The sequence below is a fragment of the Moschus berezovskii genome, chromosome 7 (assembly GCF_049115385.1).
Source record: "Moschus berezovskii isolate FMDL1 chromosome 7, NW_MosBer_1.0, whole genome shotgun sequence".
Lineage (NCBI taxonomy): Eukaryota > Metazoa > Chordata > Mammalia > Artiodactyla > Moschidae > Moschus > Moschus berezovskii.
Genome location: NC_142466.1, coordinates 70,572,029 through 70,599,308, shown reverse-complemented (window position 1 = coordinate 70,599,308; position 27,280 = coordinate 70,572,029). Strand labels below are relative to the sequence as shown.

Here is a 27,280-nt window from a genome sequence, read left to right as displayed (position 1 = left end):
TTAGGGAAGTTCATAAACTGAGAGCTACCAAGCATGTAAGCACCCATGAGTAAGCATCAGCTGAAAAAACAAACAACAGACTTAGAGCCCTAAAGGACTTTAGAAGTTAAAACCACACATAAAATGGATTCATAGATCAGATTTTCTGATCCCAATGCAATTGAGTTAGAAATCAATAACAAAAGAAAAATTTTAAATTCTCATTCATTTAGAAGTTTAAAAACACCTTTCTAGGGACTTCCCTCGTGGTCCATTTTTTAAGACTCCATGTTTCCACTGCAGGGGGCACAGGTTCAATCACTGGTCAGCGAACTAAGATTCCACATGTCAATCAGTCCGGCCAAAAAGAAATAATAAATAAAAACACCTTTCTAAATAACTTCTAGGTCAAAGAAGAAATCAAAATGGAAATTTAAAAATACTTGGACCTGAATGAAAATTAAATATATCAGTAAAATTATGGGGATGCAGGGAAGTGGTGCTTCAAGGGAAATTTGCAGCACTAATGCTTATATTGGGCTTCCCAGGCGGTTAAGTGGTAAAGAATCTGCCTGCCAATGCAGGAGTCGCAGGAGACGTGGGTTTGATTCCTGAGCTGGGAAGTTCCCCAGGAGGAGGAAATGGCAATCCACCCCAGTATTCTTGCCTGGAGAATCCCACGGACAGAGGAGCCTGGCGGGCTGCAGTCCTTGGGGTCGCAAAGAGTCAGACACGACTAAAGTAACTGAGCACGCACACACACAGAATTCAGTACCCATTCATGATCAAAATAAAAATTCCTTGCAAACTAGGAAAAGGATCTTCACTAAATAGGAAACAGAATTTTTTAAATATTTATTTATTTTCTGCTGTGCTGGGTTGCTGTGCATGGGCTTTTCTCTAGTTGCGATGCTCGGACTTCTCTTTGCAGTGGCTTCTCTTGTTGCAGAGCACGGGCTCTAGGGCTCACAGGCTCAATGGTTGTGGTGCATTGGCTTAGTTGCTCTGCAGCATGTGGGATCTTCCCAGATCAGGGATCAAACCCTTATCTCCTGTATTGGCAGGTGGATTCTTTACCACTGAGCCACTAGGGAAGTAGTGCCACAGCCTCTCCTTTCCCACCCCACCTGGCTCCTGTCTTCTAGGGAACAGAATTTTTTAAACTTTTTGTTTTGAAAGACTCTCCACCCTACAGAAAAGTTGCAAAAATAGTTGAATAAATGATTATCCTTCACCAAGATTCACTGGTTGTTAAGATTCTGCCAAATTTACTTTTTGTCTTTTTTTAATATCTTTCTCTCTGTATGTGTGTATAAAACAATTTTATTTCTGGTCAAGTCTAACCGAGGATCATGCATTATATTTAGTTGTCAGTTTCCTCATTAGACTACTTAGTCTATTATTTCATAATATTGACATTTTAAAGCTGTAAAGCCAGCTGTTTTGAAGGATGTTGCTAAAATTGAATTTGACCCATTGTTTTCTTGTGATTAGATTCATATTATATGTTTTTGGCAAGAATATTAAATAAGTGATGTTATATCCTCAGTTCATTATGTTGTATGACACATCAGTCAGTTTATCCCATTATTGGTGATATTGGTGATTTAATCTCTTTGTTAATATGGTGCAAACATCACTCATGGAAAGGAACATCCCTTTAGGGAATTCCCTGGCTGTCCAGTGGTTAGGACTCTGAGCTCTCACTACCGTGGCCCAGGTTTGACCCATGGTCAGGGAACTAACACCCTCCCAAAAAAAAAAAAAGAATATAAAAGGTGCTGGCCTGCACAGTAAGACTAGAAAAATAAGTTAAAGGTATAAGGATTGAAAAGGAAGAGATAAAACCGTATTATTTACTGATGTGATTGTCTACATAGAAAGCCAGGACATAGAGTCAAATTACTAGAAAAACAATCAGTGTTTGGAAGGTGACAGGTGAAAAATCAGAATCCAAGTCAGAATTGCATTTTTACATGACAAGAGTGCTTAGAAAAATGTAAGTATTTCCAGTAGAATGAGAAAATACCCAGGAATTAATAAGCAAAACTGAATAGGAGAAAATTACAGAGCATCATTGGCAGACTATTAATGAAGATGACCTAAGTAAACGGAAACGTGTGCCATGTTCATGAATAGTCACTTTTCCCGCCTCCTCCAAATGTCCGGAGCATTCTCCTTTTTATTATATATTCCATAGCACTTTGCTTTCTTAGGATACCGAGCCCTGCGTACTTTGAATCAGTCGCCTGTGTTCTTCTGGTAGCACTTCTTAATGTACTTGCGCTGTGGGAGGCGCTGGGGAGAACCAGGCCTTTGCTTCCCCATATATCACCCCGTGGGCACTCACAGCTGATAATTATCAATTTTCATTGATTGAACAAATCTGTTCTCTGTCTCTATACATTTGCTTTGTAAGAATATCATACAAACGGCACCATACAGTATGCAGCCTTCCGGGCTTAACTTTTCTCATTCAGGGAATTCTCTGGAGATCCGTCCAGATTGTTGTATGTATCAATTGCGTATTCTTTTTTACTGCCCCGCAGTATTCTGTGGTGTGGTTGCACAGTTTGTTGAACCCTTGGCTGTTGAAGGCCATCTGGACTGTTTCCAGTTCGGAGCTGTTAGGAATCAAACTGCTTTAAAACTTTGTGTACAGGTTTCTGTGTGCACGTGAGTAAATTCCATTTTTCTGGGGCAGATGCCTAGGAGGAGTGCAGTCTCTGGATCGTAAAGTAGTTCCATGTTCCATTTTATAGGAAACTGCCAAGCTATTTTCACAAATAGTTTTATAGCACAAGTAAAGTATTATATGGAACATAACTTCTAAAAAGTCCTTTACTGTTTATCTGAAATTCAAATTTTACCAGGTATGCTCTTTTTATTTGTTAAATCTGGCGTCTCTACTCCCAGGTGATGCCAGTGCTGCTGTTTTTCAGCAGCTAGGCTCTATTCTAGTTCTTTTTTTTTTTTTTAATCATTACAAAAAGAATTTTCAAACACAAAGGTAGGTAAAAACAACGTTGTGAACTCTTCCATCCAGATTCAAGAATTTTGAAGACTTCACCATGCTTGCTTCATCCATCCTTTTTTTTTCCTGAAATATTTTAAAGCAAAGCCCAGACTGTTTGTCATTTTACCCCCACAGAGTTCAGTTTGCAATTCTATAAAATAATAACATTTTCTGTTATTGACAGAACATAATGTGATGTAACAAATGTGGTTATTCTGACATAACCACAATGCCAGGATCACAGCAATTTCCTATCATGTGAAAAAGCCCTTGATTGCCTCATAAATGCCTCTTTGCTCCTGGTTTGTTTGAATCAGCATCAAGAAGGTCCACACGTTGCGTTTGGTTGACATTTTCTTAAGTAACCACATCCAGTGTGATGGAGCAGGAGAGAGAGGCTGAGAGAGGAAAAGGACCCATGCCGCTCCCATGGTGCAATGCTTACGTGGGCAGACAGGCCTGCAGGCCCTTTTCCATGTGGTCAGCAGGGACAGGGCTTACGCTGCACCTTTATTAGCCCATTATATGGATAAAGATGCCGAGGCTCAGGGAGCTGACTGTCTGAAGGACCCTGAGCAGGAAGGGTGTGGACCCAGACCTGGACCTGGTCTTGGGGCCCCACTCTCACTCAGCCAACCTGCACCCCTGAGTTTTGGCTCTGGTTTACATCGGTTCCTTGTGAGTTACCAGGGTTTAAGTCCCATCCAGGCACAGAGAATGTCAGTAAAGGAAGACAGGAAGGGACAACTTAGCGAATTCTTTATTTTAGCGCAAGATTGGAAGATTCCTGGCTTTACTACCGTGTATGGGATTTATTCTCAGAAGGGCTAGGCTGCCCCATGTGGTGTCAGGTGTCCCAAAGGGAGTGACTCCACAGTCGCTTTCTTTTCCACCCTGTGACCCAGGGTGAACCCATTGCAGGGTGGCGCTGGCAGCCTAGGCAACCAAGGGCTGCGCTCAGGGAACAAAGGCTCAGCGGGGAGGTCTGGGGACACGCCCGCCCTGAGCCTGGGGGACATGCCAGGTTGGGCTTTGGACCCTGGCACCAGGCCTATGGCAGGCCCACCTGATCAGGTGGGAGGTGGACTTTGCTGTGAGGTGTGGAGATCGGGAGGAATGCCAACAAGAACAGGCAGAGCTCTGGGGTCAGGCCCTGCAGCATCGCTGGGGGTAGACCAGACCAAAGGAGGGCATGGGCTTGGGGGCCGAAGGGATGCCTGGTGAACAGGTGCCTGGGAGCAGGGGGAGGGGAGCACTTCACTGCTGTGCTCCTGGAGGCCAGCCAGACCCTGCTTAAGCCTGTGTCATGCCGCGTCACTCCTAGGACCCACCCCCTCTCCCATTGCCTGCACACAAAGTCCTGCCTTTCTCACCAGAACTCTCCATCCACATCCCAGCTGACGCTGTAAACCTCAGAGCCCTCCACCACATACACCTGTTCCCTCCATACTCAGGTTCCCCACTTCGAGAAACAGTAGAGATGCAGGGTGTGTGCTAGGCTGTTTCACTGTTTTTCTTTGGGGGAGAAAGTCTCTTCCAGTTCTAAGAGTCTGTTCAGCCTGGAAGGGAGCTGGCCTGGGACCAGGGAGGTGGCGTGGGGTGGAGGTGTCCTTTGGGGTCCAAAGGACAGAGCTGGAACCAGAAGTGGAGAGTAAGGGGAGTGGGGAGGGCCACGGGGAGGCTATACCAGGTTCCGAGTAAGAAGTGTTTGCTCACAGTTTGTAACAAGGTCTGACTGTGAAATTAGCCACCTAGCGGGGACGTGGGCTCCCCACCTCTGGAGGTGACCAAGCAAGGTTACCAGGTAGCCTCTGCTGTTCACCACTTCCAGCCCTGGGTGTGGGGCTCTATAGTGGACCCTCCCCAGGCGCATCTGTGCCTGTGAGAGGAGGGCTGATGAATGAGGCGTTCCCTAAATCCTCCTGGGAACATGATTTGCATTTTAGCCGCACGTGTATTCGCAAGATTAGGGAACACTCCTGTTGTCTTTTCCCTGCTCAGCTGTTTCCTCTGGGCAGCCCTCTGGCTACATCTCACTGACTCTAGTTAGGACATGTCTCATCTGTCCACTTGTCCATCTCTCCATGTGCATCTCTCTATGCAAGGTGGCCTGTCCCCTCTTGTCTGGACTTCTCTACCTTCCTACCCATCAGTCTACTTTTCCTCCTGTTTGCTTTAGGATCTCTCTACTTAAAACCTATCTGTGTATGGCCCAGCCTTTCTGACTTGCAGTGGCCTCCCCTTCATCCTAGTCTGGTCAAAGTCTTTCTTTAAGGCCCAATTCAAAGGCATCCTCCTCCAGGAAGCCTTCTTTGATTGATCCCCCAGGGCATTTCTTCTGCCTCTGAGCCCTGAGTATACTATATCCTGCCTCCTCCACAGGTTGGCGGCTCCTGGAGAGCACAGATCATGAGTAACTCATCTTCTGCTGCCACTTGCATGGGACATAAGATCTGGCACATGGTAGGTCCTCACTGAAAGGCCTGCATGATGCTGATGATAACTATGGTGTGAGGATAGCAAGAGGCAGAACATGAGTGAGAGAAAGCATTCCCAGTACTCACGGCTCTGCCGTGGTTAGAGTGCCTCTGATTATCAACCCTTCCTATCCCCAGCTTCTACGTTCTTAATGGGGATTCTTGCACTACTTCCTGGGGTGGCTGGAGGGAAATTAAATAATTGAGCAGAGCCCCTAGCACAGGGCCTGGCACATAAATGACTCCTGAAATTATGGTTCCTAAAGAAAAATACTTGCAAACATGTTCCTTATAGATGTAATAATGTGCTTGAGTGCCTTCACTGAGGACACCTTGGCCTCACTTAGTACATCCTGGCCCCTGCAAAGTACTGAGCAACAATAAAACTGGGCAATTGTGATTAGTTCTGATGAACTTACATTAGTGAATTTCCTGAGAGCTCACCATGTACCAGGTAGAATCTTTTTTTTTTTTTTTTGGCCGTGAAAGGTCTGAGTCCTAACCACTGGACCACCAGGAAATTCCCAAGGCAGAGTCTTAAGCACTCCATGTGTATGAACTCATTTAATCCTCACATCCACCCTGAGATTCTACTACTGTTGCCATTTTGTAGATGAGGAAACTGACCAAGAGGCGGGTTCCCTGTGAGCCCTAAGGTCATGACAATAACCCCATAGCTTCTCCTGTCCCAGCCCACCTGGCTCTGCCTTCTGGGTCCTACAGTCCCTTCCACTCCATCTGCCCCAGGATAGCCCCTCAGAGACTCAGAGGTGCTGTCTCTCCAGGCTGAGCAGCTCTCTGGCGTCTACGAAGAGGACAGGTGTGTCTCCTCTGATTTAGAGTCTGTGCTGTGTGCGCTGTTGCTTCAGTCGTGCCCGACTCTTTGCAACCCTATGGACCATAGTCCTCCAGGCTCCTCTGTCCATGGGGATTCTCCAGGCAAGAATACTGGAGTGGGTTGCCATGCCCTCCTCCAGGGCATCTTCCTGAGGGATTGAACCCACATCTCTTACATCTCCTGCATTGGCAGGCAGGTTCTTTACCCCTAGCACCACCTGGGAAGCCCCCATTTAGAGACTACACACACACACACACACGCAGGTTCTTTACCCCTAGCACCACCTGGGAAGCCCCCATTTAGAGAACACACACACACACACACATCCATAAATCAGAGTCCTGTCCTTGGCTGACTGCTGGCCTAATGGGCTGAAAGGCAGCAGTGGCCTCTGGATTATAAATATCCCTGTCCTGACAGGGCTTTTAGCAGCCCAGTCAATAGCCCATCAGACTGGCTAATGTCTATTAATATGGGTCCTCCCACAGAAACCCTCTTAGGCACCGGGCCAACCAGCCTCTGGAGACCACCTGCCATCCTTTGTTCACCAAGAAGGAAGAGAAGCTGTGTGGGACTGGGGCCTCTGCTCTTGGAGGCCTGGGAGGAGTGCCCACCAGAGCCAGGCCTGGATCTCAGGCACCTCCGAGTCTGAGGCTCACAGAGCTGGAGGCTGGAGTCTGAATGGGGCTCCTGGACACATTACCTCTAGTCAGCTAAGGCCAGGGACAATCAGCTCTCTCGAGAAACCTTTCTCAGGGCAGAAACTGGGGCTTGGCCCTGGGCCAGAGTGTAGAGATCAAGGCTTTGAGAGCACCTGGGTATGCCATAGCCAAAGACAGTGCTGCTGACTGCTTTGGCCCATTGGCCCAGGAAATGATCCGAGAGAAGGAAGGGATAGACTGTGTGCAGGAAGGGGGTCAGGACGCTGACTCAGACAGGACTGGTGCTCCCTCAGACCACAGCGAGTATGCCACAGGCTTACCCTGGGCTCCAGCCCAACTCCGCCCTTCACCTTCCCCATGACCCTGGGCAAGTTCCTCCTCCAGTCTGGGAGGTGGGGGTGGAGGTGGTCAGTGATCCATTAGTAATGCCCACCACAGGTGCAGGCTAGTTGAGCTTTGCTGTGTTTTTTACCATTCCTGATCGCAGAGCCCCTCAGGCTTTGCAGTTTTATCAGAAATTTTTAGCTAATCCTGTAAGGACCTGAACTTTTCAGAAAGTCTGCAGTCTTGTCTTAAATACCTTTTTTAAAAAAAATTATTTATTTTTAATGGAAGGATAATTGCTTTACAATATTGTGTTGGTTTCTGCCATATATCAACATGAACCAGCCATAGGTATACATGTCCCCTCCCTCTTGAACCTCCCTCTTAAATACCTTTTGCAAAATTTACACAGTTTTTATAGTTTAGAAAAAAAATTTTAAGATACAGAGGATGATTTTTAAAAAAACCAGACCCATTTAGCTCACCATATAGAGATAACCATGAATAACATTTTGATGCATTTCCTTCCAGTCTTTTTTTCTCAACTTCAGTGTACATGTGTAGGACTTCCCTGGCTGTCCAATAGTTAGGACTCTGTGCTCCCAATGCAGGGGATTGTGGGTTCCATCCCTAGTCAGGGAGGAACTAAGATCCCTCATGCCAAGAGGCACAACCAAAAACTTTTATAAAAAAAAGTATATATATATGTATATATATATATACACATATGTAGATGTATGTGTGTGTTGGCAACCCACTCCACTATTCTTGCCTGGAGAATCCCATGGACAGAGTAGCCTGGAGGGCTACAGTGCCTAGGGTCGCAAAGAATCGGACATGACGGAAGCAACTTAGCACACATGCGTGTGCGTGTACACACACATGTACATATAATAAAAGCTCTTATTTGAGCACTTACTGTAGGAGATCACTGTTGGACTTTTCAGCTACAGCACGTCATTTTACCCTCATCACCCTGCAAGGAAGAGATTAATAGGCATATTTTAGGACAGTAGAGAATGACCTGGTGGCTGAAACGATGGTCCCATGGAGACCTGAGCTGGGCCTGTGGGTGTGGTGATCTCTTTTCAGGGCCCTCACTCCAGGTGCTGCCTTGCTGCTCTCTTCCCTGCCCAGGGGTCCCGTTTTCTTCATCCATGAAGAAGGCTAAACCATCTGAAAGAAATTGATCTTTTGCTTACCTCCTCACACAGCGCTTGAAGAAGGAAATGGCAACCCACTCCAGTCCTCTTGCCTGGAGAATCCCATGGATAGAGGAGCCTGGTGGGCTACAGTCCGCGGGGTCGCAAAGAGTCGGACACGCCTGAGCGACTTCACTCACTCACTCACTTCACACAGCACTGTCAAATGACGCATCCACAGTCTTTATTTTCTCTCTCTCTGAATGTCTGTTGTTGTTTAGTCGCTCAGTGATGTCCACTTCTTTGCAGCCCCATGGACTGCGGCATGCCAGGCTCCCCTCTCTTTTACTGTCTCCCAGAGTTTGCTCAGATTAATGTCCATTGAATTGGTGATGCTATCCAACCATCTCATCCTCTGCCACCTTTCTCCTATTGCCTTCAATCTTTCCCAGCCTCAGGTCTTTTCCAATGTACGTGAAAGTATTTTTTTATTTTCTAAACCCTTTGATGGTAAGTTACCTATATCTTTGCCCTTTATCCCTAAATACTAGTATGTTTCCTAAAAATAGGAATTTTTTCTTACATACCCACAGTACATTGTCAGATTCACTCAGTTGAGCTTTACAATACTTTTATCTACCATTCACATCCCAATTTGTCAAATCATGTGCTTTATAGGGTTCTCCCTCCTGGAAGGGATCCAGTCTAGGAAGAGATATCTAAGACCCTTTCCCAAGTAATGAGATCGGAATTGGGCAGAGGATTTCTGAAGGGGAGCCTGGGACCACAGCCTGTTTTCAGAGCTAAGATGCATGAACCAGAGGCTCAGGTGTCTGTCTCCTAGTTTGCCAGAGGTAATGGGGTGCCCTGTGTCTGTAGTCACGGCAGCTGCCCTCTCTGTAGCCCTAGGAGGCAAGGCCATAGAGCGTCCCTGGTCTTTGCTTCCTCTCCCTTGGCCATGGTCTCAGGACATCCCACAAGAGTGCAGGGGTCTCTGCAGAGTTGGGCAGGTGAGGGAAGAAGAGCCTGTGGGTGTTCCCTGAGTTCACTCTGTCCTTGAAAATACATTTTAAAATATCCCCAAGACTATTAGTTACGTGAGGTCAAGTACTACGTCCCATGTTCACCCAGCACTTTGCACTGGGCCTGTCCTCCAGGTTCCTTGTAATGATCTGCAGATGGGTGGCTGTCAGCCAGTTTTCTTCTCCCCTGTCTCCTTCACTCAAATATAAGGGTGGGTGGGCTCTAGAACCTGAGGCTGGGTAGCAGATGAGGGAGGTGTCTGCGTTGGCAGGCAGAGGGCCCAGTTCTGGGCCCTGTACTGCCAGGGTCATGCAGTGTGATGTGTAAAATCAGTGTGTTGGTTCCTGCTGGCTGCCAGTTTCTGTGCTTGAACTGGTGTAGTTTTCTTATGACCCAGGAATTCTTAGCTGCAAGGCTGTGAAACTTGTTTGTCCTCCGAGCCCCTAGACAGGAATTCTCGGCAGGAAAGAGGGGATTTTTGATTTATTTATTTTTGGCTGTGCTGGGTTTTCGTTGCTGCGCTGGCTTTTCTCTAGTCGTGGTGAATGGGAGCCACTCTCTAGTTGTGGTACACAGGCTTCTCATTGTGGGGGCTTCTGTGGTTGTGGAGCACAGGCTCTAAGGGTGCACGGGCTTCAGTAGTTGGAGCTCCCTGGCCCTAGAGCACCGGCTCAGTAGTTGTCGTGCACGGGCTCAGTTGCTCCATGGCATGTGGGATCTTCCTGGATCAGGGATTGAACCTGTGTCTCCTGCATTGGCAGATGGATTCTTATCCACTGTGCCCCCAGGAAAAACCCACCCTTTGTTTTTAATTGAAGTATAACTCACATGCTTCCCCTGTGGCTCAGCTGGTAAAGAATCCACCTGCAATCTGGGAGACCTGGGTTTCATCCCTGGGTTGGGAAGATCCCCTGGAGAAGGGAAAGGGTACCCACGCCAGTATTCTGGCCTAGAGAATTCCATGGACTGTATAGTCCATGGGGTCGCAAAGAGTCGGACATTACTGAGTGACTTTCACTTTCATAACTCACGTACTGTAAAATTCAACATTTAAGTGTGTAATTCAGTGGGTTTTAGATATTCACATGTTGTGTAACCATCACCACTAATTTGAAAATAACTTCATCACCCCCAGAAACTCCATACCCATTAGCAGTCACTCCCCATGCCCCTCTCCCCCCAGCCCTAGGCAACCACGAATCTGCTTTCAGTCTCTATGGATTTAACTATTTTGGATTTTTGTTGTTGTTGCCACACCTAGAAGCTTCTGGGATCTTAGTTCCCCAACTTGAGACATGCCTAGGCCCCCAGCAGTGAAAGCACAGAGTCCTGACCATTGGACAGCCAGGGAATTACCCCTATCCTGGACTTCTCACATGCATCACTCAGGGTTCAGAATTCTAGGTCCCAGGGGGTGTGTTCCTTTGCTCACGCAGCAAAACCACATCTGGTACATCATCTAAGCAGAATCATGCAGTGTGTGGCTTTTTGTGTCTGGTGTCTTTCAACTAGCATGACGCTTTCAGTGTTCACCCACATAGAATGTGTCAGCACTTCATTCCCTTTTTTGAACATATTTCGTTTTATGAATATACTGGGGCTTCCTGGGTGACTCAGCGATAAAAGAATCTGCCTGCAATGCAGGCGACGCAGGTTCTTATCCCTGGGTCGGGAAGATTCCCCCAGAGGAGGAAATGGCAACCCACTCCAATATTCTTGCCTGGAGAATCCCACGGACAGAGGCCCACGGGGTCGGAAAGAGTTGGACATGACTTCATTCCCTTTTTTGAAAAATATTTCATTGTATGAATATACTACAGTTTTATATATCCATTTATCCGTTCATGGACATTTGGGTTGTTTCCACCTTCTGGCTATTTTGAATGCTGCTGTGAACAATGGTGTACAGTTTTTTTGTAGACCTATGTTTTTATTTCTCTCAGGGCTGTACCTAGGAGTAGGATTATGGGGTCATGTAGTAACTCTGTTTAACCTTTTGAGGAGCTGCCAGACTGTTTTCCTCAGTGGCTGCACCATTTTTGCATTCCAGCCAGCAGTATATGAAGAGGAATGTCCTTTTATTAAACACCTACCATGTACTCGACACTTGGCGCTAGACCCTTCCCATACCTCACCTCCGATGAACCTCACTCGAGCTCTCTGAAACATCTATTACTGCCTTCATTTTCCTGAGGCTCAGAGAGGTGTCGTGACTCCCCCAGGATCACACAGGGATTAGTGGTCAGTCCTGGGTTCACTACTAGCTCCGCCCTCTATGTCTTCCTGTCCGCTCTGTGACCCTCCTCCAGATACTAAAGTGGAATTAGCCGCATCCTCTCCTCAACCTCCCTGGCTACTGTTTTACAGACAGGAAAGTTGGACCCCCACTACCCGAAGGTCTGCGGGCACAGAGGGAATGTCTTAGATGTCAAATGGAACCCTTTCAATGATTTTGAGATCGCCTCCTGTTCTGAAGATGCCACGGTGAGTGCCCCTTTCCCGAAAGGAGTGGGGCTGGGGTGGAGGGAGACAGAATGGCACCTGGACGCAGCTCTGACGCTCCTGACTCCTCCATCCTTCACAAGGTGAGGTCACTGTGTAAGGAGGGCATGAGTTAGATAGAAGAGAAGTTCTGGGCTCTGTGGGACTTGAGGTGCCACCCCTCCTCTCTATGGGCCTCGGTGCCCCCATCTATAAAATGGGCCTAATAGCTCCCAACCATCCAGTGCGGATCAGTGTCATTTCCTGATGGGAATGGACATCTGGGAAACTGATAAAATGCTGTGAAGGGAAAAAAAAATGCTGTGAAGGGCATTTTTACTGTGGCTTGAAAATATTATGCCATATAATCTCATAGACAGTGGGGAGGGAAGATCTTACCTAGAGGGAAGATTTAAAAGGATAAGACTGGGAGCATTAAATGCCTACCTTCTCACCTTTAGTCTTCCTCTTCTGGGCCATCCAAGGGGGCCCCTCTCACAGAAGGGGTTGGGGGTTGTCCCTGTCCTGTCCTGTTCCAGAGACTGCACTGGATTTCCAGTGCCCTGAGGATATAGCATAAACCCTTCCTCTTGGCATTCGGAGCTCTCCCCTGAGCCTTTGCGACTGCTGTACTCTGAGGCATATTCTAGGTTGAGAGGTGGACTTGCTGTGATCTCCAGCCTGGGAATCAGGCCTATGGCCCATCCACTCACCTATCAGTTAGGATGGCACAGATTCCCAGAAGCCTGGGCTCATCTCCAGCCCCTGCTTGGGCCAGAGGACCTTGGGAAAGCCCCTGTCCCTCTGAGGAGCCCCTGCTGCCTCTCCACTGAATGACAGGTGGATACGGAGACACTTGCCCTGGCCCTGCTGCAGAGCACCACCAGTTTTATTGCTCAGGGTTGTCGGGGTGCGAGGGGATGCCAGCTAACACTCCCCTTGGGCCGTGTCTCTCCTGACAGATTAAAATCTGGGACATCCCCAAGCAGCTGCTGACCAAGAACCTCACAGCCTTCAGGAAGGAGCTGGTGGGCCATGCCCGCAAAGTGGGCCTGATAGAGTGGCACCCCACAGCTGCCAACATCCTCTTCAGCTCCGGCTACGACTACAAGGTGGGTTTGTGTGTTTAGTCTCCTGGGGCTTCCCTGACATAGAACCGCACTGGGTGGGTTAAGACAACAGAAATGTATTCCCGCAGTTCTGAAGGCCAGAAATCCAAAGCCAAGATGTTAGGAGGGCCATGCTTTCTCCAAAGGCTATAGGGAAGAGTCCTTCTGTGCTTCTTCTAGCTTCTAGGGGCTCCAAGCATTCCTTGGTTTATAGCTGCATCATTTCATTCCGCCTCCATCTTCTGTCTTCTTCTCTGTGTATTTATGTGTCTTCTCTTCTTATAAGGACATCGGTCATCGTAGGGCCCACCCAAATCCAGTACAGCCTCATTGTATTGATACCTCATTACATCTGTGAAAACCCTATTTCCACATAAGGTCATATTCTGAGGTTTCGGGTAGACATAAGTTTTGGTGTGGGACACTATTCAATCCGTTAGTCTTCCTGGAGCGGGTGAGCTGGACCCTGCTCAGAGACGCCTCACCCTTCTTCATTGACTGTCAAGTTAGCAAGCTGTGAGCCCTGTGGAATGAGAAAATTCACAGGATAGGAGATCTTGATTCTGTTCCCACTCAGTCTCTGACTTGCAGTGTGACCTGGAAAAGTCCCTGTTCTTCTCTGGGCCTCAATCTGTACACAAATGGGGTTGATGCCATCATAACTTCTAAACGCTTCCTTTCACAACTCTATAAGGCTTTATAGAGGCACCTCAGAAGCCTCTGATGGATAAGAGGGTGGGATGGAAGTGGTTGAAAGGCCCTCTACCCCGCTCTGATCAGAAGTGCTCTGTTATCTGTTTAGATAGAGTATGCTGCTGCTTATGGGCCTCCCTTGTGGCTCAGCTGGTAAAGAATCCACCGGCAATTCGAGAGACCTGGGTTGGGAAGATCCCCTGGAGAAGGGAAAGGCTACCCACTCCAGTATTCTGACCTGGAGAATTCCATGGGGTGCAAAGAGTCAGACATGACTGAACAACTTTCACTTCACTACTTATGGTTGTACAGTTTTATCTGTACACAACTCCAGGGGGCTCTGTTCACATCTTGGACTATGGGAATGGGTTGCCCTGGAGCTGTGCAGTGCACAGCCTGTGCAGCTAAACATGGCATTCCTTATTAACTGTGTGGTGGAAACTGTTGCTAATGACTGTTTGAAACCCCCTGGATTAGCTGGTTCCCTGGGGTCCTCCCAGCATGGATGTTTCATTGCTCCAAGCAGATGGTGTTTTCTTTTCACTGCTAGGCAGCCTGACTGCTGACTTCCCTCTCCTGCCACGTGGCCACTTCAGCAGGCAGATCCATCCTCTCACCCGAGGCCTCTTGGCCAGACTGCCATCTGTGGCTTCCCTCCCGGGGATACCATGTTTCACTGCAGCCTGGCTGGCGTGTGACTGTGGGGACTGGGACTGAGCTGGGGGTGGGGCTGGGTTCAGAGCTGGCTCTCTGCTGTGCAGGTGATGGTCTGGAACCTGGATTCAAAAGAGTCTGTAATCATGAGCCCCGTGAAGACAATTAACTGTCACCAAGACGTGATCCTCTCCATGTCCTTCAACACCAACGGCAGCCTGCTGGCCACTGCCTGTAAAGACCGCAAGATTCGGGTTCTAGACCCCCGAGCAGGAACCGTCCTCCAGGTGAGGGGTCTGGCTTGGGGTCGGAGGAGCAAGGAGTGGAGTGGGCATGGGGGGAGCATAGGGACTTCTTAGAACAGAGCAGTAATGCTGTCAGTCTTCTAGCCAAAGTCTTTATGCATGTTATCCCCATCTGTTGGGAGGTGTTGAGTATATCATACCCATTTTTCAGATGAGAAAAGTAAGACTTAAGAAAGGCTAAGGGACTTGCCCACACTGAAAGCTGAGACTTGAACCTGTTCTAACTCCAAAGCTGTCAATATGCCTCGGCTCTGTCAAGAGGCATGGCATGGAGTCAGGAGACCATAAGGTAGCACTGTTATCCACTCTGTGACCTTAGACAAGTGCTTTCTTCTCTCTGAAGCTTTATTTTCTCATCTGCAACAATAGGACATTAGTCCTTCCTCTGGAAAGTTTAAATGAAATAACCCAGGTGACAGTACCCACTTGCATGTAGTGGATGCTCAATAATAATCTTAGCAAAAACTTGGAACTGGGCTGAAGTCTGCCTTTGTCTTAATTTAAAAAAGAACCCACAACAAAAATAGTGGGAGAGACTATGTGGATGGGAAAGATCCAGGAAGGCTTCCTGGAGGTGGTGCCTCTGGAAGGATTCCCCAGGCAGAGCTGGGATGAGGAAAGAAGGCATTTCAGGTGGAAGACAAGGAGTCCTTGACCACACATGTCACTCCAGGAAGCCAACTATAAAGGGCACCGGGCCAACAAAGTACTATTTCTGGGGAACCTGAAGAAGTTGCTGTCCACAGGCACATCCCGATGGAACAACCGGCAGATGGCCCTTTGGGACCAGGTGAGTCACCAGAGTGGACCAGCACCCCTCACCGCACCACCCCCCAGCACCCCTTAGCTGAGTGCTGGCTTCATCTGTTCATTCGTGCATTCACTCACTGACCAAACTGATTGTTGAAAACCAGGGAGGTGCCAACAGCCTGGTGGCACTCACCCAGACCTTGTGCCCCTTGTCATTCAAGGAGGGGAGGGGTTAGGACGTCGGAGAAGCCTCGGTGTCAGGGAGGGAAGGTGGCTGAGCCTGGGACCAGGACTCGGGGTGGGGTGGGAGGAGGAAAGGGCCTTCTGGATGGGGGGAACAGCTGGAGCAAGGACTTAGGATGAAATAGGGAGGCATGTGAGCAAGAAGAGCTGCCTGTTCAACATGGGTGGGGATGAGGAAGCGGGTGAGGACCAGGCCAAGTAGTATTGATTTCAAGGAGCTCTTGGCCAGAGTTGAACAGACTGCTTCTTCTCTCTCTCTGAATCTCCTTGCCTCATAGTAGATATAATACAGGAGGAGGAAGGCTGGAGTGACGTCACGCGTATGAGAAGTGATTTGTTAAAGGCAAAATGCCAGCAAGGCAAAAGGAGGTGGTCGGTCTCTCAGACGCACACACACACACACACACACACAGAGCCCTGGGGCAGGAATTCTTAGCATCACCAAGGTCCTCCTTGAGTGACCCACAGGCCTGCCTGGTCTCCCTTCCTTTGCAGGATGACCTCTCTGTGCCTGTCACAGAGGTTGACCTCGATGGCTCCTCAGGCGTGCTGTTTCCCTTCTATGATGCGGACACCAACATGCTCTACGTGGTAGGGAAGGTCAGTCTGGCACAGGAGGGAGGCGCTACCTAGCCCCACTGGCTTGGGGCCCTTGGAGTGCAGGCCAGGGGCAGGGCCAGGCAAGAGTGGCTGGATCCTCTACCCCCGTGGTGAGCCCCCAGCCCTCTCCCACCTTCCTGGCTCCACAGGAACACCTGGGCCAGGGCTTTGGCCAGACACCCTGAGCTGGTTGCCCCCGCCCCCAATTCTGGGTCCAGATGAGAAGGGACCAGTTGGTGTTTCTTGGCAGGGGCACCTTCGAATTTGGGGCAGAGGGGGGTCTTCACTGGGTAGGACTGTCCTGTACTCGGCATGCCTGGCCCCTCACCCCAGTGTCAGGCACAGTAGCCACCCGCCCACCCAGTCATTATGACAGTGACAATCTGAAGTGCCCCAGGGGTAAGACCCACTGGATGGTCTCAGGACACCCCACTTTTGACCTTCGTGTGCAGCTCTTGGATGGAGTGGGGTTCAGGTCTGTGCTCCCCAAGCCTCTGCCTTGGAGGCACATGGGTGGGCTTTGAGTCATGGTTGGGGGGATTGAGTGTTAAAGTGAGGACCCCCTGCTGCCTTGGTGACCATTCCCTGGTATGCCCTTGTGTGAGGTGGCTCTGCCAACTCATCACTCATAGTGAGCGTCAGGTTTCTGATGTTTGGCAGAGAGGCCAGGAGGGGGGCTTGTGGGACCCGGCTCTGAATGGTACCCTCTTTTCCACAGGGAGACAGGAACATTCACTACTATGAGATCAGTGCCAACAAACCTCACCTGAACTACCTGATGGAATACCACTCCTATAATCCACAGAAGGGGATCGGTGAGTGTGGGACACGGAGGCCACGTGGGGCCTAGGGAGACAGGGATGAGTCAGCTGCAGGCCCTGCCCTAAAAGACTCCCCATTTGGGAGGGGAGATAGCAGGTCAACACTCTGAGTCAATGGGAGCTCTACCTGAGGTATGTGGGAAGTTCTCTGGGAGCACATAGGAAGAAACCAGAGAGGGCTTCCTGGAGGAGGCAAGACCTGAGAAGCCAAAAGGGAAGCAGAGCAAGGCATGGGGAGAGTATGAAGGTGTTCTAGCAGAAAGCTGAGCAGTTACAACAGTAGCAAGAAGATGGGGGACACTGACCTAAGTCACACAGAGTCGGACACGACTGAAGTGACTTAGCAGCAGCAGCAGCAGCAGGGGTAAGAAACAAAACAAGACAGGATGTAACTCTGTGCCCTCTACAAGAAACCCACTTATACATAAAGACACAGCTAGATTAAAAGTAAAGATGGAGAAAGATAAGATAGCATGCAGACATTAATCAAAAGGAAGCTGGAGTCCCTGTACTGAGGGCATCTGGGGGAATTCCCTGGTGGTCCAGCGGGTCACGCTCCACACTCCCAATGCAGGGGGCCTGGGTTCAATCCCTGGTTGGGGAACTAGATCCCTGCATGCCTCAACTCGGTGTCCACATGCTGCAGCTGAGACTCAGTGCAACCTAATTTTTTTTTTTAAAGTGGCATAACCTAAATAAATTTTTTAAAAAAAGACCATCTGGGTTGGGAGCTGTGGGGGATAGTGATGGAGGGCCTTGAGCAGAGCACACTTCCTATAAAAGTCTGGCTAAAATCCTTAAAGATGGGAGGCAAAGTCTGATGGTTCCAACCCCATCTCCCCAGCACAGGGCCTGACTCAGTGTAGGACTCTGTTGAGGGAAGAACAGTGGGAGGAGGGTGGTCGCTGTTGACATCCGGGTGTGCAGCCTGGCTTTGCCACTTGCCCTGGGGCCCTGCTGCCTCAGGCCCCTGCTGAGGAATCTCATGGCCCTCCTCCGTCATCTCCCCACAGGTGTTATGCCAAAGAGAGGTCTCGACGTGTCCTCCTGTGAGATCTTCCGTTTCTACAAGTTGATCACAACCAAAAGCCTCATCGAGCCCGTATCCATGATTGTACCCCGACGGGTAAGGGCAGTGGGAGTCATCTCCGAGGGAGGGAGGAGCCCCTCCTGGAGAAGGAGGAGCCTGGGGCCTGGAGCCTGTAGCCCATGCCCCTGGGGAGCCACCGGGAGGCTGATGTCCCCTCCTCAAAGGGAAGCCTTTCCCATGGTCAGTGCGCTCTCCCTCACACCGCTGCTCTTGAGTTACTCTGTGACCTGGGGTGCGTCCCTTTGCTCTGGGCCTCAGTTTCCTCCACTCACAGGGGTTGGGGGAGAGTCTGCACCCCAGACTCTCTAAGAGTTTCCCCCAACCGTCCCCACTCTCACTGTCCTGATTGCTCCTGCAGTCAGAATCCTACCAAGAGGACATCTACCCGCCCACGGCCAGTGCCCAGCCCTCTCTGACAGCCCAGGAGTGGCTCAGTGGGATGAATAAAGGTGAGGAAGGCAGAGAAAAGGCTCAGGTGAATGTGGGGGACATTGAGTGTCCAGTGGCCCCAAGTGACTGAGAAGGTCTGGCTGATATTTGTGTCTTCCCGTAACCCATAACCCCAGACGATTGGTGGTTGACAGTTGGTTAAGAGCAACTAGGGGCCTTTCCTGGGGGTCCAGTGGGTGAGATTCCGGCCATTAGGATCCATACATATGGATCGAGGCAGGAAGGGGCTTGCCCCAAGTGACTCAGAAAACTCCCCCCAATTCAGGGAATTTTGCCCCATGGAAAATGTCTTTAAACCCTGAGCTGTGCAGAGTGACTGGGCAGCCTCAGCTGGATCCCCTGCCCATCCTCCCACCACTTCTGCAATTAGTCTTTGACCCCAGAGACCCTGTAGGCAGTGGCTCCTGCCCGGACCCTTCTGCCCGCTCTGCCTGTCCTGACTCTCCCTCCTGGGTCTGCCAACACAAGGGCCTGCACAGTGGGAGGCGGGTGTTGCAAGAATTCATGAACTGGTAGTTGGCAGAGTGCAGCACAGGCAGGAGGAGCTCATGGTGTTCTGGGGCAGCTCGTGCAAACCAAGCCTTGCTTAATCACATGAGTGTGCATTTGCACTCTGCTCTAGCCTGTGGGCTTGTGCCTGTCTGCATGGGGCCACACGTGTGGCATGTATCTTTGTGTCTGTGTGTGGCTCCGTGTGTGTCAGCGCCCCTCGGGCCCGAGACGTTCAGGGGCTCTCCAGCCTCTCACAGCCCTCTGCTTCCCTCCCAGAGCCCATCCTGATGTCCCTTAGGCCTGGTGCCGAGCCTCTGAGCCCACAGCTTCTGTCCTCAGAGAGAACCCTCTCCGTGCCCACGGCCCCCACCTCGCCTCATCTCTTCAATGAGACAGAAAGGCTGGTTGCAGAGGATGGCCGGAGGCCATTCTCCCTGCTAGAGGAGAAGGCACCAAGGTGGGCGGCAGAACAGAGACTGGAGGAGAAGAAAGCCTGGCTCACTGATGGCTTTGACATCTTTGAATGCCCCCCACCAAAGACAGAGAACGAGGTGCGAACGTGGTGGGGGTGGGTCTGCAAGGGAGGGGAGCAGCTGGGGTTGGGGGCGGAGAAAGCAAAGGTGAGAAAAATGACCAGCAGTGTGGCCTGGCCTGGCCACTTAACTCACCTTGCTGGTTCATTTAATAAGCAAGTCATGAGCACCATCCACATGCCAAGATATGGTGGGTTTACTTACAGATGGTGAGGAACCATCTGTAAAAAGACCAGGGTTTGACTTGGGTATTGAAGTCCCTTCCGGTTCTGACTCTCTAGGATTTTCTGTGCTCTCAGAGTCAGCTTTTAAGTGCCTACCGTGTGCTGGGTCCCGGTTAGATAAGCACTCATATCATCTGACTGCATTTTCTCAACAGCCCAGGGAGTAAGTAGCAGCTAACAGATGCAAGGGCTGGTGTCTCCTGGAGGGATTCTGAGTCTGGCTCTCCTGAGCGCTAATTCTGGGACTCAGGGGCTGAATCTCCCCCAGCCTGTTTCCACAGTGGTGACGTGGGAGCACTAATATTACTTGCCGCCCTCATGGGGTGTTGTCAGCATTCAGTGGAGTAACGAAGATCCTTAGGGGGAACACCCAACATCTAGTGCCATCCTGTACACTGGCAGCAATTGTAATAATGCTGAGGTTAGTTTTCTGACCCCCAGTTTCCAGGGGAAGAAACTGAAGTTCAGTGGGGGTAAGTAACCTGTCCAAGGTCACATAGTTTAGTGGTGGTGAAAACTCCAGTCTCCAGGACTTCAGGGTCAAGTATCCTTTTCTCCACCCGTGGGGAAATCTAAGGAGACAAGAAATATCTGAAATTCTTTTCTGAATTTCATTTACTGGGTGAAGAAAACAAGGTTTTTGTAAAAGATCTACCATGGCTGCCTCCTCGAGCCTCAGCCATGTTAATATAGTCACCCCCGCTTTCTGAGTGACAAAGGGGCAATGTCAGTGCTTTCTGCTGGTGTCCTGCCCCCTTGCATCCCAGGACAGCCCAATCACCCTCCCCTCTGCTCTGTGCTCTCCCAGCTGCTGCAGATGTTCTATCGGCAACAAGATGAGATCCGAAGGCTCCGGGAGCTGGTGACCCAGCGCGAGGTCCAGGCCAAACAGTTGGAACTGGAGATCAGAAACTTGCGTATGAGCTCACCAAGGCTCTGAGCAGAGTCCTCTGCCCTCCTCGCCCTCAGGGACACCAGTCGGCTCCATGAGGAGGTTCAGAACCAAACCACAGGTCCTCCGAGAACAGCTACTATTTCTATATTTTTTACCAGAAATGAAACTCTTCATCGCTGAAAGATTCCAGTGGGACCTGCTGCCGATTTTCCATTTGCCTTCTTAAAACAATGGTGTCTGAACTGACTCTTTTTAGATGATACCTTGCCTTCTGTTTACTTGTTTTGAAGGGTCCACAATAATTTCTCAAGGGGAAAACAATGCTGTAGAAAGTTAGAGCTGGAAGGACCTAGGAGGTGAAGCTGCCTCTGGTTTTCAAGCTGTGGTTCATAGCAAGGCAGGGTGGGGAAGGTTAAGCCACGAGGGCTGTTTTGTTTTGTAATATTGGCTTCTATGGAATACATAATTCTCCTACTAAAAATTAGAAGTTTGCGAAGAAGTGGCATGGTCCAGCTTCTTTATTTCATAGGTGGGGAAACTGAGGCCCAGAGACAGGGATGTGATCAAGGTCCCCAGAGAGTCCATGGCTGGGCTGGGCTGAGCCCCTCATCTCCTGGGTCTGTCTGCTGTTTGTGAGGCAGCACATGTGCGGGTCTCAGCCCACAGGGCAGGAATCCATTGGTTCTGGCCTCATCTGTGCCCCTGACCTGCTCTGTGACCTCTCGGAACTCATTCACTCTCTGGTCTCACTTTCTCCATCTGAGCAAGGAGGCCCCTGGAATGTGCTGTCCTTTAGAGGATCTGCCACCTGAGATGAAAAAACCTTGGCCTTGACCTGAGGAAAGCTACTTTGCAGGGTGATGATCTGGGTTTGCTGCAGCAACTCAAAAGACATTGACAAAGGGGCAGAGGAAGTTTAACTTCCAGGAAGTAAGTCAAGGTTCCTCCCAATTGTGGAACACAGACAGAAGGCCATCCTGTCTCCCTTCAACCAGAATCAGCCAAATATGTGTAGACACTGTCCCTTAGGTGGGGATGCAGACAGCAGAGTGGTGCCCGTGACCACTGACTGCCACCACCAAAGCCCTGAGGTCATAGAGCCTGCCTCCTCCAGGATGATGTAGGTAGATTTCAGCCCAAGGTAACAGAAGAGGTCCCCAGGAGGTGGGGAGTGCTTGGGCAGCAGAGCCCCATGGGCACCCACCCAAGAGGGCTTCTGGAGAGGGATGACTGTAGTGGGCAAGGAACTGGGGCCAGATGATCCTGACTTCCCTTCCAGACTGACAGTTTTTCTTTGTCTCTATTGTGGATTCTAAGCCCTTTCTCTAAGGTGCTCTCTCACAGTGGTCAGTACAACAACCCAGCTAGAGGCTGGGAATGCTGGAAGTTAAATGTGCCCCTCCTTACCAAGGCTGTGCCGGCCATGAGTTTTGCCCAAAGCACAGGGTGATCCTGGAACTAAGATGGGAACTGCAGGAGGCCACTCAGGCCTGGTATGTTTCAACCCAGGCTGTACCTTTGAATTCCTTTGGGAGCCTTCAGGAAACACAGATATACAGGCCCAACCCCAGACCACTGATGCAGAATCTCCAGAGTAGGACCTGGCCTGGTATATGTTTTTTAAGTTCCCAGATGATTCTGCAACACAGTCAGGACAGAGGCCCAGTGGACTGGTCCATCGGTACCTATTTTCAGTGAAAATGAGGATAGTGAGCGCCAGACAGGATCTGGGACTCCAACCTCATCTTCTAAGTCCAGGCTGAAAGCTCCTAAAAAGTAGGAAACATCATCCTGGGGGTCTCTGGGACCCCTGACTGCAGCACGATGGGGGCTCTGCGCTCCTGATGGCCCCCTCCCCTTGCCATGGCTGAGTCCCCTCATTTGCCCACACACCAGATACCCACGTTCCCTGTCGTGTTTACTAAGTTGCTGGGTCCTGCCAAGCTTGCCAAAGGCCGAATCTCAGGCATTGTCGGGGAAGCAGAGCTCCACTGAATGGGGTTATCTCCCCCCACCTCACCTGTGACCAGCACTTCACAGTTTACAAAGCCCTCTCACCCCCACTCACTGACCCGTCCTACTCTAATACGGATGAGCTAGGCTTTGTTATCCCCAAGTTCAAAAGGGAATACCTAGCCTCAGAGAATGAAGAATCATCAAGCCCAAAGGCACAAGCTGAAAGGCAGGAAGGTGAGGTCCTGTCTGGGGAGCTGCCCACATGCCTCCTCCACACGGAGCCTTTCCTTCCTGCTCAAGCTCTCCCCACCCCTAAGGGACCCGTACCTCGTGCTTAAAAACAATACGAAGGCATCCATGAACAAACTTCCTTTCCTTTTTTTTTTTTTACATCTACAATAAATTATTTAAATTATTTCACAGCAAGGGAGAGGGATGGGTAATTTTTATCAGATATTTTTTTAAGCCATTTTTTAAAAATTGTTTTTGTTCTTGGCTGATGAAGTGTAGGACTTGCCCAGCATTTGCAGGGCCCTCAGGCTCAGGACAAGCAGACTGTGTACTCATCTCCTTACTCCATACCCTAAGAACCCCCTGACTATTGACTCAGGAACTTTCTGAGAGTGAAGACAGCACTGGGAGATGAGCTCTGGGGTGTATCTACAATCATTTGAGATTGTATCATAGAGGGAAGCAGGAAGTCAGAAATCGAGCTATGCTTTTAATACGAAACCGTGCCTGAAATCCTTTGATTGTTTTAATATTGTTTCTGAAATTCCTTGTACCTTTATAAAAAAAAATAACTAAAAGTGAAAATAAATAGATGTGGAATTGTGCAATGGAAAGAAGGTAACAAAATAATAAACATCTGCCTAGACATTTTAATATATGTTTTCCTTGATTTGTTTCACAAATACAGGTTTCCCTCTCTATCTGAAAGTAGAGGTGCTCATGAAACTTTTCATAAGCCACAATGGCTAAAAAGTGAAGAAGCAATTATCTTAATGCAAAATAAGTCAAGGTGAAGCACAGATGCTCACAGACACAGTTCAAAGCTAAGACAGCTTAATGGTAAAAATGCTGAGCGTCATTCCTGCAGGAGTTTGACAGTACCACTCTCACTGCCTGGGGTGCCAGGAGGTGCCTGATACCTCTATAATAACTGCACAAAACAAATGCTGAATTTCTTTTTTTTTTTTAAACAAAAGTGAAAATCCGCTTCAGTTTTCTGTTAGTGAAAACAAATACTAACGTAGGTCTTTTGTGAAAGCAAGATGGCATACAGTGAACTTTTGGAGGGAGCCTGGGAGAGGAGTATATTATTTTGTAGGGACAGATGCAGGAGAGATCTGTTTCGAAAATCCAGGAAAGCAGTTGGATGGAGAGGTGCAGTGCCTAGGGAGTGTCCTGCAGAGATGGTTACGAACTCTTTGGACAGTTTGAGATTGAGGAGGATGAGATGACATCAGAGGAGTGGCTATGGGTGCAAGGAAATCCAGGGGATGTGGGATCTTGGAAGGTTAGAGAAAAGTGTGTTTCAGGGAGATGGGATGAGTAGTACCAATCGCTCCCCACAGTCTAGGGGAAAGAGGCCCAGGGAGGTTCACCCACTTCTGGCAACATGGAGTGCTTCTCCTTATAGTGAATGGGCTCTCCCTGGAATTCTCATCTGCCCTTGTACCTACCCACTAAGTGCCAGGTTCCAGACAAAGTGCTGGGAATAATATCAGGTAGGCAAGACAGTCACTGCTTTCTCAGTGTTTAGGATCAGCTAAGCCAACAGCCTCAGAAACTGAGCTGTTAGATACAGCCAAAATAAATCCTCTCATGCTTTCAAACAACCAACTTTTGCTGAGAGCCGTCTGCATGCACAAGGACTCAGGGCGCAGAAATGAATAAATGTGATCTTGGCCTTCCAGGAACCAAGTGCAAGGTTATGCAGAGAATACCTGTGTTCACCATGTTGTGTTATTGAGACTGGTAGATGGGGAGTTATGGGAGACTAGAGGACAGCTGGGACTTCCCTGGTGGCTCAGAGGTAAAGAATCCGGCTGCTAATGCAGGAGAAAGTTTGAAAGTTTAGTTGCTCAGTCGTGTCCGACTCTTTGTGACCCCATGGATTGTAGACTACCAGGCTCCTCCGTCCACGGAGTTTTCCAGGCAAGAGTACTGGAGTGGATTGCCATTTCCTTCTCCAGAGGATCTTCCCAACCCAGGGATCGAACCCAGGTCTCCCACATTGTAGGCAGACACTTTACCATCTGAGCCACCAGGGAAGTACATAGGTTCAATCCCTGGGTCAGGAAGATTCTCCTGGAGGAGGAAATGGCAATCCACTCCAGTATTCTTGCTTGAAAAATCCCCTGGACAAGGGATCCTGGTGGGATCCATGGGAGTTGCAAAGAGTCAGATATTTAGATATGGTACAGTATTTGTCTTTCTCCATCTGGCTTAGCAACTAAACAACAAACAACAACAACACCTACTTATTTGGGCCAGAAACCAGCCTGGGAAACAGGCAAGACAGATTTGGTTCTTGGCCTCCGAAGAGTCCTCAGTCTTGATTGGAAGGAAAGGGAGGGCCAAGGTAGGGGGACATGCAGGCTGCTCTTCGAGGGGAAGCAAGGAAGGCTTCCTAGAGGAAATGATATTTAGGCAGAAACCTGAAGGATAAATAGGAGTAAACAAGGCAAAGCACATTTGAGGAAAACAGTGTTCCACACAGAGAAAACTACCTATTCCCTGGTCTGGAAACAAGCAAAGGGTAGCATAGACAGGGCAGAGATCATGGGTATTAAGAGCCAAGGGGGGGACTTCCCTAGTGGTCCAGAGGTTAAGAATCTGCCTGCCATAGGTTCAATCCTGATCCTGGAAGATTCTCACGTGCCATGGGGCAACTAAGCCCATGTGCCACAGCTACTGAGCCCATGTGCCCTAGAGCCTGTGCTCCACCACAAGAGAAGCCACAGCAAGAGAAGCCTACATGCAGAAATGAAGACCCAGAACAGCCAAATAAATAATAAAAATTTTTAAAAATTTTAAAGAGGCAAGGACCTTGTAGGCAGGAGGTGAGACTTTTTTCCTGTAGCTTTATTGAGGTGTGATTGACAAAAATTGTATATATTTATGTTGCTTGTGATTTCTTGAGGTGTACAAGGTAATGACAATATGTAAATATATTGTGAAATGGTCATCACTATGAAGTTAATTAACACATCCATCATCTCACATTACCATTTTTGTGCATGGTAAGGAGATTTGAGAGCCAATCTCAACACATTTCAAGTATACAATATAGTGTTATTAATGGCAGTCACCATGCTGTACATTAGATCCCCAGAACTTATGGGTTCGTAACTTAAAGTTTGTACCCTTTTCCCCCACCCTACCTTTTTCTGTCAGCCCCTGGCAACCACTTTTCTACTCTCTGTTCCTATGCGTTTGACTTTTTTTTTTTCCTTAGATTTCACATATTTAGATTTGGTACAGTATTTGTCTTTCTCCATCTGGTTTATTTCACTTAGCATAATGTCTTCTAGGCTCATTTATTTAGAAAAAGGTAGGATTTCCCTTTCTAAGTCTGAATAACATTTCACTATACCTATATACCTATATATACACCACTTCTTTCTCCAGTGATCCATTGATGGACACCTGGGTTGTTTCCATATTTTGGCTATTGTAAATAGTGCTGCTGTGACCATGGGAGTGCAGATACCTCAGAGATTCTGACTTTATATTCTTTGGATATACACCCAGAAGTGGGATTGCTGGATCATCAGTTCAGTTCAGTCGCTCAGTTGTGTCCAACTCTTTTCAACCCCATGAACCGCAACACACCAGGCCTCCCTGTCCATCACCAACTCCCGGAGTTCACTCAAACTCATGTCCATTGAGTCAGTGATGCCATCCATCTATCTCATCCTCTCTCGTCCCCTTCTCCTCCTGCCCCCAATCCCTCCCAGCATCAGGGTCTTTTCCAATGAATCAACTCTTCGCATCAGATGGCCAAAGTATTGGAGTTTCAGCTTTAGTATCAGTCCTTCCAATGAACACCCAGGATTGATCTCCTTTACGATGGACTGGTTGGACCTCCGTGCAGTCCAAGGGACTCTCAAGAGTCTTCTCCAACACCACAGTTCAAAAGCATCAATTCTTTGGCGATCAGGTCTCTTCACAGTCCAACTCTCACATCCATACATGACCACTGGAAAAACCATAGCCTTGACTAGATGGACCTTTGTTGGCAAAGTAATATCTCTGCTTTTTAATATGCTATCTAGATTGGTCATAACTTTCCTTCCAAGGAGTAAGTGTCTTTTAATTTCATGGCTGCAATCAGCATCTGCAGTGATTTTGGAGCCCAGAAAAATAAAGTCTGACACTGTTTCCCCATCTATTTCCCATGAAGTGATGGGACCAGATGCCATGATCTTAGTTTTCTGAATGTTGAGCTTTAAGGATCATATGGTAGTTCTATTTTTAATTCTTTGAGGAACTTCCATAATGCCAACTGACATTCC

At 48.8% G+C, this 27,280-nt stretch overlaps 1 protein-coding gene across 3 annotated transcripts in view; it reads left to right on the top strand.

Moving 5' to 3' along the window:
• The window catches only part of CORO2A (coronin 2A), a 62,613-nt gene extending 38,971 nt beyond the window's left edge, over positions 1-23,642 (top strand). For all 3 annotated transcript variants that reach the window (XM_055427119.2, XM_055427120.2, XM_055427122.2), the window contains 10 exons: positions 11,829-11,945; positions 12,905-13,054; positions 14,506-14,685; positions 15,377-15,493; positions 16,192-16,296; positions 17,015-17,111; positions 18,131-18,243; positions 18,566-18,656; positions 19,426-19,700; positions 20,715-23,642. In XM_055427119.2, coding sequence (XP_055283094.2) covers positions 11,829-11,945; positions 12,905-13,054; positions 14,506-14,685; positions 15,377-15,493; positions 16,192-16,296; positions 17,015-17,111; positions 18,131-18,243; positions 18,566-18,656; positions 19,426-19,700; positions 20,715-20,846 — 1,377 coding nt within the window. In that variant the 3' untranslated portion in view covers positions 20,847-23,642. The remainder of the gene's footprint in view (positions 1-11,828; positions 11,946-12,904; positions 13,055-14,505; positions 14,686-15,376; positions 15,494-16,191; positions 16,297-17,014; positions 17,112-18,130; positions 18,244-18,565; positions 18,657-19,425; positions 19,701-20,714) is intronic.
• Positions 23,643-27,280: the final 3,638 nt, after the last annotated feature.